We start from the raw sequence: 11832 nt of genomic DNA, 5'->3' as shown, positions 1-11832 counted from the left end.
GGTCTCTGATCTAGCAGTCTAGGGTTACGGGTTATGACTCGGTGATCCCGAATCTGTCTTTCTCCCCCCTCGCAGCAACCGGGCCTTCTGCTACTTCCAGCTCGAGCTCCACAAGCACGTCGTCAAGGACTGTGACCGCGCGCTGCAGCTCGACCCCGCGCTTCTCCAGGCCTATGTCCTCAAAGGTAGGGACTCTCGCTGCCCCCTATGCATCCTCTCGTTCTTCCCCGCACAGTCGTGGATTTGCCTTACCTGATCTGTGCTTGGGGATCAACTGCCACTGCTAGATGTATTTGGGTGTTGATAGCCCATCAGATTTTGTTAGTGCAACCTGAATGCCTGGACTCACTGTTTCCTCTGTAATTTCATGATGTCCCATGAACCGAAGAGTATAGTAGCTTTATGAGCGTGTATCCATCCCATGTCTCTGTTTTGCTGTAAGTCGAAGCTTCTAGTTACGATCTCAGAAAATAAACTGTTGCTCATAGGAAAAGGACCTAAGTGTATTCCGACACTTGTCAAACAACGGTAGAGGCGTGGATGCCATTAATGCACAGCTGATTCAAGTATGGTGTAATTACAAAATTTATGTGATGTGAGCCTTGTGTTACATATGCTACTTTCTCTTTCTGCAATTTACTTTCCTTTTCATCCCCGTGCCTTCCCTCTTTGTACCTCTTCCCTGCCACCGTCGAAGCCTCCGTCGGAGGTACACCAATGATCAAAAGAACACCTGAATGAAGAAAGTTCATTTTTTCCAGTGAAGCTTCCGTAGATATCATCTCTATTTCTTTTACATATGGATACCGTTGTTTTGAAGCAAATTTCACCATTAGCTTTTACATTATTATCATTTTTAATCAGGCAAGGCACTGTGCGCATTGGGGAAAAATGAGGAAGCTTTGGTTGCTTGGGAGCAAGGACATGAGATTGCTGTCCGTGACACAATTGACCTGAAACAGTTGCTGGAATTGGAAGAATTAGTTTCTTCTGTTAAAATTTATGAGACGGTTGAGTGTGAAGACGTTGTGGATGCATCACCATGTGATACCAAAGTTGTTATCTCAGAAGATCGTTTTATCAACACGTCATTCACTGCAGCTACAACTGATACAAAAACTGTTGTGTGTGAAGAGAACACTGCAAATTCCAAATCTTTATCAAATAGTGATGCACTGTTACCTAACAACAGTAAAGACCATAAAGATTCTGTCAGTCCAGCAAAAGACACCACAGTGACACATCAAACTCCCAAGAAACAGCCAAAGACAGATAAGAAAAACAAAGCAAAAGTTAAAAAAGAAACAAATGGCCAGGCTGAAGATGTGGAGGAGAGAAGAAGTTCCGATGAAACCATAACACTAGATCAAGCACTGTTTGCTACAAAAGTGTCAAAATCATCCAAATCAATAAGTTTGGATTTTCGACTATCGCGAGGCATTGCACAGGTATTTTAGATGGACTTGCGTTATTCATATCTTGACCATTATCACTGAGCTACATCTTTTCAGGTAAACGAAGGAAGGTACGACCAAGCAATATCCATTTTTGATCAGGTGTTGTTTTGGTCTATTATCAGTTTTTCTCGCTTATTCTCTCTAATCAGAAAAGGAACCTGACAATCTGCACTTACATTTGCAGATACTGCGGGAAACTCCAACTTATCCAGAGGCACTAATTGGGAGAGGTACAGCATATGCATTTCAAAGAGAACTGGACTCTGCTATTTCTGACTTCACCAAGGTAGAACTTTTAAATTCAGATCTTCCCCTTTACTTTCGTGTGAAATGACCTTACGATCTTACTCTAATGGCAGGCTATACAATCAAATCCATCAGCTGGGGAGGCGTGGAAGCGGCGGGGACAAGCTCGCGCTGCTTTAGGAGAGTTTGTCGAGGCAAGCTTGCTATATTTGTGTAAACTTCAAAACTAATATGGGTCAAGTCGATAAAGACAGATTATATTTCAGAAAACTCTGATATTGTATGGTAGTAGTCGCATTGTAAGAGCAATACGTTAACAAACATGAAGCTATATTCTATTTTATATTGTTATTCCTTCTCTTTTCAGGCTATTGACGACTTGACTAAAGCATTGGAATTTGAACCAAATTCTCCTGATATTTTACATGAAAGGGGTACCTACAGCCAAATCTCATCTTGCCTAATGTCATTTCTCATATATCTTTTGATGAAAACGAAAGGCCAGGAGGGCTCCATGATCAATTCGTGCTGCCTTGCATTTTAGTAGTAAAGTGTTATAGGTAGGTTGTTAGAGCACACTCTTGTATTCTGATACCACATACTGGCTTATGGTAGGAATTGTGAACTTCAAATTCAAGGACTACAATTCCGCAGTCGAAGATCTCTCAACATGTGTGAAGCGTGACAAGAAAAACAGTTCTGCACACACTTACTTGGTAAGTAAATGTTTTTACCCCTTGTCCACAAACTCCATCCTTCCAAGAATCAAATGGAAATCTTTTCCTTTGCATCAAATTGGCACTTTCTTTGGTGTAAAAAGATGTACTTTCACTATTGGATCCTACTTTGGGTTTTATTTTGAGAATCAACGGTGTTCCTTCTGTACAAACCCTTTCCTTTGTACCTTCGCAATTTGAATTTCATTCCAAGCTAGATTCCATGTTTGAATTGCCTTAGGGTTTGAGTAAACAATCTTAATAAAAGCCATAAGTCCTCGAGGAATTGTTTTCCTCATGAACACATAGTAATGCAACAATGTTTGAATTTTAGTCAGTTCTGAGACGATAACCAATCTTGTTTGCTTCTGCACTCTTAAGTGGCATGCAAGAGAATGCAAAATTTCAGATATTTGAATGAATGAGCCATTAGGTATTTGCTTCTATGAAGATTCTTTTGCTTTGCTGCTACTTTTGGAGTAATAATCTTTGTATTACTGTAGGGTCTTACTCTTTCAGCAGTTGGAGAGTACAAACGTGCTGAAGACGAGCATCTCCTTGGCATAAAATACGATGGGAGTTTTCTGGATAGCTGGGCTCACCTTTCTCAGGTTTATTCTGTGATCCTAGAGATCTGTGTGCAATTTCCATGCCTTCTACTCCCTCCGTTTCTAAATTTAAGTCTTTTTAGAGATTCCAATATGGACTAGATACGGATGTATATAGACATACTTTAGAGTGTAGATTCACTCATTTTGCTCCGTATGTAGTCCATATTGGAATCTCTAAAAAGACTTATGTTTAGGAATGGAAGGAGTATATTTCATTTTGTAGGGGTTATAGCTATACTGTTTAAGATCGCTAGTACTCCCTCTGTAAAGAAATATAAGACCTTTTAGATCACTACTTACAGAGGGAATAGTTTGTAATTTCGTTACTGCATGTGGTAAATTCAGCTGTCGACGTAACCCTACTTACATTAAAAGTACTTGCACATGATAATTCAACTTACATGTTAGATTACTTGATTTGCATTATTCTGATAAGTTGCCAAATTACTGATCTAAGATTGGTCTTCTCTGTAACTTAGCAACTACATGAAATAATTCATCATGCTATAGGTAAGTGTTATCAAAGAGTCTGGCAGTTGTCCTAGGTAAAATCCAGTAAACAGTAGTGTTACTCAAGAATCTAGTCTAAGCATGACTCTTGTTTTAGAAGAGGGGTCACATATACAGCCTTCGGGTACCTTAAGTGGGCTTTAGCATAGCTATTTAACTTTCTGTAACAAAGCTTATGTTTGTGTTCTGTATTATACCAGAAGCACATTTGTTCTTTGGTAAGGAGCTGATTAATTGCCACTCTGTGGTGTCTTCTGTTGTAGCTTTATCTTGATTTGGCTTATCCAGAGAAGATGTTGGATAACCTTGAGAAAGTTCTTCAAATTGACTCGAGGTGAATTTCAGTGTTCATTATTGTTCATCTTCTGCCTAACTGGACTATTTATTTTCTTTACTCAATTATTTTATTTTCCTACTAGGTTTTCAAAAGCATACCATCTACGTGGAATTCTCTACCATGGAATGGGTAGGCATAGGTAATTCCTTTTGCTGATACTTATATCTTTATGTTAATATGCTATATAATCTGTGACATATAGATGCCCCCTCTGCCCACCAACATGTGGTGCTGTTAAACTGAAGAAATGTGTTAAGTTGTACAACCTCCGTCCCAAATTATTTGTCTTAGATTTGTCTAGATACGGATGTATCTAAAACGTATCTAGATACATCTGTATCTAGACAAATCTAAGACAAGTAATTTGGGACGGAGGGAGTACTACATGTCATCATACATACATCTACATGTTAATGTTTGAGTTAATTCTCTTAACACTTCCGTAGTTGTGTTGCCTGTTTATGGCATACATCTGCTTCTTCGGGTATAGTTACTATAGTTTTATCATAATTTATTGAAAAATAATCATATTTAGTTTTGTCTGCATACTTTTGGATGTTGATATGCGAGCGGGTAAAATATGATGAATGTCATTTTCAAAGTGTTTGGTACCCAGTAGATTAGTAGGGACAAAGTGACTCATAGTGTGTTGGGAGCATGAGCTGGGTTTAGACACCACCATATTTGATTTTCGTATACAAGGATAATGAGGTTTATCTTCAATTCTGAACCTACTACCTAATACATGAGCGAGTTGTACCTGCAGATAGATTGTTTTCTTTGTTAGTGGTAATGACTACAGTGTTTTCAGCTCAAACTGGTAGCTTGCCAATGTCACTCTTAACCCAACTTTGGTTTTGCAGGAGTGCTATTAAAGAGTTATCAACTGCTTTGACACTTGATGCTTCAAGTATTGAGTGCCTATACCTGCGTGCCTCTTGCCATCATGCGATTGGAGAATATAAGGCTGCGGTACGTTGCCCTCTTGTTTAATGAACTAGCGAATTATAATTACTAGCACAATGCCGACGCGTTGCTTTGAAGCCATAAAAAGACGAGTAGTTAGGCCACTGGCTTAGGAGATCATCGAAAGACGTTGGTGTCCGACATGTGACGGGCATTAGAGAATCTTAAGCGACCATAGTAGGCCCTTTGCAAGATTTGAAGTGAGACAGCATTTCGAATTTTGAAACACAGGATAGATGTTAGTAAGTTGTCTGCACACTGTCATGGATCGGATAGGAGGACGAGGCTTATCTCCGTTTTGGAACTACAAATTTGTTCGCTCTTATGCTATGATATATCACTGGAGGAATTGGTTGGGAGAACAAAACCAAGAGCGTAATTTCGAGTTAAGAGTCTCATTTCTGCATTTGTCATTAGTGCCTTTTACAAGAGGGTTGATCTTACATGAAGTAAATGTACATTTGTTTATTTACGTCTTTTGGAAGGTTGCTTGTCCGCATGTGGATAGGAGTGCATTTATTTATTTATTATACAAGGTTGTTGGTCCCACATGTGAACTCACCACCAACTCCAACCTTTATAGGTATATATAATATAATATAATATATAGGTAGGAAGGATACTTTATTAGAACTACTAAGATTCTTGCTGAGCTGATTTCATCTGCATCTTTTTCTTTTCCATATGTTACTGCTCTTCTGAATTCCTAGTTTTATTCATGGACTGCAGCAAATTTAAGACTGTTTATTATTTTATTCCTGATGTCCACATCTTTTTCCATTCAAGATCAAAGATTATGATGACGTACTCGATCTGGAGCTTGATTCCATGGATAAGTTTGTGCTGCAATGTTTAGCCTTCTATCAGGTACACAGTTTCTTCCTTCTCATTTGCTGTTCTTAATATCAGAACACATAACCATACTCCGTGATATGAAAATCTGCAAGCCATGTAAAATGTCAACATGTGAAAGAACATATGTTTTGTTCCAACTAGTACAAAAGCTTCAGCCCCATCCTTCCCTTTCTGAAATCCACATAAGATAACACAGCTATTATTTATCACTAACTTGTCAGGCTAAAAATTGCAGGATTTGAAAGGGGAAGGGGTATAAATTTTTACAAACCTTCCTTATCTGTTAAGTTGAAGTCTATCGAGAGTAATATTCTACCACTAACAACTCATGTATTGTTAGACCTACCAAATTTCCTATCTAGGATTTTATTTACCAGTCCTTTATATTCCAACGTGGCAACCGTCAAATGTTTTGGCAATTTCCCCGGGTCGGAAAAAGCGAGAGTTTGAACTAGACCTGTCAATCATTCATTATCTTTCGTAGTAATAATATATCGGGGTTTCGAATGAAAGTTTGGTATATTGACTATACAACATTAAGTAAAATATGTCTGACTGATTGGCGTGGCGGGCCACATGAATGGAGCCATACCCAATCAAAAAAGGATATATTATCCGAATGCATTTCAAGTAAATTGTACTAAAACCTGGCCTGCTGTCCTTTTTTGCTTTTCCAGCGATATTTACATATGTGGGCCTCTTTGTTTTTTAGAAATTTAATTTTTAGGAATCGTACCTATAGAGGTTATTTGATCTGTAGGACTATTAGTAACCTTATGAAATTTTCCTATGGGCCACTATGCACTCAGTTCCTATGGTGTAATTTAATGCCCTTTGGTTGATTATATGCCACTTTCTAGGATTGGAGAAGGCTAGGCATGCCATTGTAATCCTGCAAACCAAAGACTTGTAACATTGAATCCAAAACCACAGTGTCTGTTAAGTCATCATTCAGTTTTACAAGGTCAACCTTCTGTTTATGTAGATTGTAAACATTTATTTGTAGGTATACTTAGCTGCCGTTCTCTTGCAACAACTAGCATAGTGCACTATTGGTATTTTTCTAATGCCTGGCTCAGCTCCAGCAGCTTTTATCAAATGCAAATGTTGTGGCTCTTGGGCAGGTTTTAATATTTACTGACTTGCCTTATACTCCTTTATATTTGTATATGCTGACCATGATTTTCTTATGTGCTACTTCTTGCAGAAGGAAATTGCTCTGTACACTGCTTCTAAGGCGAATTTAGAGTTCTCTCAGTTCAACATTGATGATGATGTTGATCCACTATTCAAGGTTAACTTCATCTTCAAATCTATCTTACTATAATCTTTGTGGTGCATCAATTAAATTTCTTTATGGCAATAGGAATATTGGTGCAAACGACTGCACCCAAAAAATGTGGCCGAAAAGGTATATCGCCAACCACCATTACGGATCTCACTTAGAAGTGGGCGTCTTAATAAGCAAGACTTCAAGTTCACAAAGCATCAAACTAGTCTTCTCCTAGCCGCAGATTCAATTGGGAAGAAGATTCAGTATAATTGCCGCGGCTTCTTGCCGAATCAACGCCAGGTATCCTTCCTGGAATTTCTGCAGATTCTGCATTGCTGCTTCATCATCAAAATGCTGTTTAAATGTTTAACTTATCTGAGATAGTGAATGGATGTTCGTAGTGCATCATGACCTCCTTCCTATGCCTTTTGAATCACTAACATTGTCAATTAAGTGGAGTACAATTTTCTTCGAATTGAATGTGACGTTCTTGAAGAGGTTGATGTCAACTGATGGTAAACATTCTGATGAATGTTAAAGAGGGAGTACTTTCTGATACCTCCCATGTCCTTTTTGTGATGTATATACGAGAAATACATAGAACATTCTTGTTGGCAGTATCAATCGAAGATAAATATGCCTTGATTATAGAACATACAAAGCTATGCCTGTTGTTTTGGTGTTTGCAGAGGTTGGCTACTGGTGCACTTGATTACTCTTTTTTCTGCTGTACTTTTTTGTCATAGTTCATATTTTCAGAATTTGATCAAAGCGGCCTTGTTTCATTAGGGTGTGGGGTCAGCTGTTTCATATTTGCGCAAATCAGATCATTCTGTTATTTCAGTTCTCCATCCTCGTTTTATAGTTTCTAAATTCATTTGTCGGAGTGTTCCAATGACCATATCCTGATGCTTTGCTTTGTCATCGTTCTATTTACTGAGGCTATATTTTCCTTTTGTAGTACCGCATGGCTGGCTTAGCTGCTATTGAGATTGCTCAGAAAGTTTCCAAGGCTTGGCGCTTTCTGAGAAATCCGAAGAACAGTGCAAAGTTAGTCAGGAGAAGGGATAAGCATAACATGAGCGTAAACAGGGGAGGCTACTGTAGCACCAGTACTTTATCCGCTGGATCTCCAACATCTAGTCCAAGTGAGGAAAGGGTTTCGTCTGGGATTTCTCTGTCCTGGCAGGATGTCTATAATATTGCTGTCAAGTGGAGACAGATTTCTGAACCTTGTGATCCAGTTGTTTGGGTCAATAAGCTAAGGTGAGCTAAATACTTGCACGAGGAGTGATCTGTTAAACCATTTTCTTGCTTAACTTCTTTTGTGATGTACCAGTGAAGAGTTCAATTCTGGTTTTGGTTCTCACACCCCATTGCTTCTTGGTCAAGCGAAAATTGTTCGCTACTATCCATATTACCTAAGGTTTGTAGACACTCATGATGTTTTACTTTGCTGTTTGGTTATTTGTGGTCAGCCCCTGATAGTCCTAGCTTATTTTCTTTTACATGACAGAACTTTGGAAGCTGCGAAAACCATTATGCTTGACTTGAAGTATGTCAATAATGCAGAGGATCGTGCAATTTTCCTTACAGATATTGAGAAGTTGAAAAACGTAAGCTGCGCAATAATATGTTTTGAGTGCCATGAGTGCACAACCATATCAATATTTATCCTTAATGTGAAGTTTTGGCTCATATGCTTATTACTCCCTCCGTTCCTAAATATTTATCTTTTAAGAAATTTCAAATGGACTACCACATACGGATGTATATAGACATATTTTAGAGTGTAGATTCACTCATTGTGCTCCGTATGTAGTCACTTGTTGAAATCTCTAGAAAGACAAATATTTAGGAACGGAGGGAGTAGAAGTCAAGCAAACTAATTATCTTTTAGTTGTATAATGTCACATTGGAACTAGTGGAGGATTGCAAGAGAGAAAGAAGGTTGTGTAACTCCATTACATCTATATCTAAACAAATAAGCAAAATTGTGATCCCCAATCAGCTCTAAAATCTCAAGTATAGATTTCTGTTTGGATAAATTTTCAGTAGGTACCTAGGAGCTATGTTTTTAAGGCGACGCCTTACCGCCTTAGGGAGGGGGGGCGCTTTGGCGCCTAGGCGACGCCTAGGCGGGCGCTTTGGACGCCTAGGCGCCCAAAGCGGTCGATTTTCCAAAGCGGAGGGGGAGCGCTTCGACGCCTAGGCGTCGCCTTAGGGACGCTTTAAAAACATAGCCTAGGAGTTGATTGATTCTAATATTATGCTTTGTTTGTCATGGCTTTCTTCCGCCTTTGATGGTTCAAGTGAAGCTTACTATATTATGTTCGCAAACTAACCAGTATTTTCATGATAATAAAACCTACAGATAGAAGTTGCCTCATCATGCTCAGATTTGTACAATGTAGTTGGTGAGACCTATTGGGTTGCTACTAGATGTGATAGTATTGCGTTTCAGGGGTAAGTTGCTTGTCTTTATTCATCATAGCTCCTGTGCCAAACTGAAGCGAAGTACTTGTAATGAGCATCATATCTTGTGCTTATTTAATAACATAGCATAACCTCTTTCAGGAGGCGTCTTGAAGGGACAAGGATAACTACTCAAAATGTGTAAGCTGTCTGGACACTTTTTCTTTGCTATACCTTCCTGCTGTCTTGGCGCAGTGGTAAAGCTACTGCCTTGTGACCATGAGGTCATGGGTTCAAGTCCTGGAAACAGCCTCTTACAGAAATGTAGGGAAAGGCTGCGTACTATAGACCCAAAGTGGTCGGACCCTTCCCTGGACCCTGCGCAAGCGGGAGCTACATGCACCAGGTTGCCCTTTTTTATACCTTCCTGCTGTCCTGCTCACTTGTGATCATGGCATTACAGGGGTAAGACAGGATTTGACTTCGCCATACGAACTCCTTGTACACCATCTAGATGGGAGGAATACCAGGAAGAAATGACCGCAGCCTGGGAGGTACAGTTTAGATTTCTTCTTCTGCTTGTTGGTCGCTGGTTCTTTAGTTAGCAGTACCAAATTGCTTCTGAATATGTTGTATCCTGCGATGCTACAATTTTTGGAGGACCTGTTACTTCACATCAGTTGCAATGGAAAGAGTAAGTTATAATAGACCACATTTGCTTCTAATGATGCTTCTGCAGGCCATTTGCGAGGCGTATTGTAGCGACCCAAATCCTACGCGTGACTCCAATGCACTTGATGCTGTGAAGGCGTCAATATTACGCATGACATATTACTGGTACCAGTCATAACTTGCAACTCTCGTCTATTTCTCTGCCGCCAAGTGCCAATTGATTTGGGGTAACTTGCAGGTACAACTTCATGCCACTCTCCAGAGGATCATCGGTTGTAGGTTATGTGGTGCTGCTCGGCCTGTTCCTGGCAGCAAGCATGGATGTGACAGCAAGCATCCCGCCAGGCGTTCAGGTCGACTGGGAGGCGATCCTGTCCCCAGATCCTGGCACATTTGTGGATGCTGTTAAGCCCTGGTTGTACCCATCTGTAAAAATGAGCAAGAGCCTGAAAGATTATGCGGATGTCAGCGTTGCTTTCGGCACGACAGGATCGGTCGTAGCGGCCTTGACTTCTGCCGACACATAAGTTATGAATGGTTTCACAAATGATACAGGTTGTTTTAATTATTTTCTTTGTTTCACCATGCATAAATTCTAGCAGTGCAGTTTGCTTTCGACTTGCAGTTTAAATTATATGCTGCAATGTTGTAACTTGAACAATAAACTTATTATTTTTCCGTTGGGACAATTGTTCTTTGTAAGTTGTAACAAATAATGTATGGAACATTTGCTTGCCTAAAGGGTGTTTATTATTTCTAGTTGCATGAACTGGGCATGCTTTTCTTGCTTGAGAATGTTTTTTCTTTGCTGGAGATGAGAAGACTCGTGTATTATCAATGATCTGTTGCATATTGCATATATGGAACTGAGGTCAAGTTTTGTTAAATTGCAAGGAGGATGCAAAGCTCACACACTGGCGCATGAATGCGTACGGTCTTGCTGAAACACAAACAAAATGTAGGTAAATCCGCAGCCTATCACAGAGTTTGCAACTGAAGGGGCACATGCTTGCATGAGGGTGAAATTCAGATGATTACTGGTCTTACGCGGTAGCAGGGGTTCGCAGGTAGGATCAGCAAGGCTCCTGCACATAGTTACTACTCCCTCCGTCCCATAACATAGGACGTTTTTGCAGTTTAAATTGAACTGCAAAACGTCGTACATTATGGGACAGATTAGTACATCTATTATCTTATTTCGTTGCAACGATCACCACCTTATCTGCTACTGTCGCTGGTGGAACACTTGAAACATGAGCCGAGGAGGCGAGGAAGAAGGTTAGAGGCCATGAGAACTGACAAGGAGGAGAGGAGTAAGAAGGCGGCAGCCAGGGATGAAGGAGCACAACCGCAGGTGAAATTACAGTTTGTCAAACTGAAAGTGAGGAATTCCCCAATGGGGACATGGAGAAGGGGAAGATGGTGCCTGGCTTGATGGCTAGCAACATGAAGCCTGTATCTCATGCGGCTGCACACAAGCTCGAGGAGATGCTGCATTGGGAAAAACCACCAGAGGGCTGGGCAAAATTAAACGTTGATGGAAGCTTTGTAGGCTTGTAGCGGCTACTGGACAGGCTGGAAGCAACATGGTACTGCGAGGTCATGATGGCTCAATCATCTTCACAGCCTACAGGGAGTTACATGCCCGGAGGCTCGCCGTGAGGGGCTGGAGCTTGCGATTCACAGGACTCCGGTGTCCCTAGTGGTTGAGCTGGACTGCTCGGAGGCAGTGGCGATGATCAATGCGACATCCGGTGACCGCTCGAGGTACTTC

At 40.4% G+C, this 11832-nt stretch overlaps 1 protein-coding gene across 1 annotated transcript in view; it reads left to right on the top strand.

Annotated features, from left to right (window-relative positions):
• Window positions 1-10827, top strand: part of LOC119354730 (suppressor of RPS4-RLD 1-like) — an 11775-nt gene extending 948 nt beyond the window's left edge. Inside the window, exons 2-23 of the mRNA XM_037621473.1 lie at window positions 61-185; window positions 865-1448; window positions 1512-1556; window positions 1642-1743; window positions 1817-1897; window positions 2071-2137; window positions 2319-2419; window positions 2923-3030; window positions 3804-3874; window positions 3960-4016; window positions 4741-4849; window positions 5630-5710; window positions 6906-6992; window positions 7065-7271; window positions 7933-8237; window positions 8311-8397; window positions 8488-8587; window positions 9346-9437; window positions 9549-9587; window positions 9850-9940; window positions 10126-10223; window positions 10297-10827. Of these exons, the coding sequence (XP_037477370.1) occupies window positions 61-185; window positions 865-1448; window positions 1512-1556; window positions 1642-1743; window positions 1817-1897; window positions 2071-2137; window positions 2319-2419; window positions 2923-3030; window positions 3804-3874; window positions 3960-4016; window positions 4741-4849; window positions 5630-5710; window positions 6906-6992; window positions 7065-7271; window positions 7933-8237; window positions 8311-8397; window positions 8488-8587; window positions 9346-9437; window positions 9549-9587; window positions 9850-9940; window positions 10126-10223; window positions 10297-10585 (2926 nt within the window). The 3' untranslated portion in view covers window positions 10586-10827. The remainder of the gene's footprint in view (window positions 1-60; window positions 186-864; window positions 1449-1511; window positions 1557-1641; window positions 1744-1816; window positions 1898-2070; window positions 2138-2318; window positions 2420-2922; window positions 3031-3803; window positions 3875-3959; window positions 4017-4740; window positions 4850-5629; window positions 5711-6905; window positions 6993-7064; window positions 7272-7932; window positions 8238-8310; window positions 8398-8487; window positions 8588-9345; window positions 9438-9548; window positions 9588-9849; window positions 9941-10125; window positions 10224-10296) is intronic.
• The last annotated feature ends 1005 nt before the right edge of the window (window positions 10828-11832 follow it).

The sequence above is a fragment of the Triticum dicoccoides genome, chromosome 2A, assembly GCF_002162155.2.
Source record: "Triticum dicoccoides isolate Atlit2015 ecotype Zavitan chromosome 2A, WEW_v2.0, whole genome shotgun sequence".
In the NCBI taxonomy this organism is placed as follows: domain Eukaryota; kingdom Viridiplantae; phylum Streptophyta; class Magnoliopsida; order Poales; family Poaceae; genus Triticum; species Triticum dicoccoides.
This window is presented reverse-complemented; position numbering and strand designations above follow the sequence as displayed.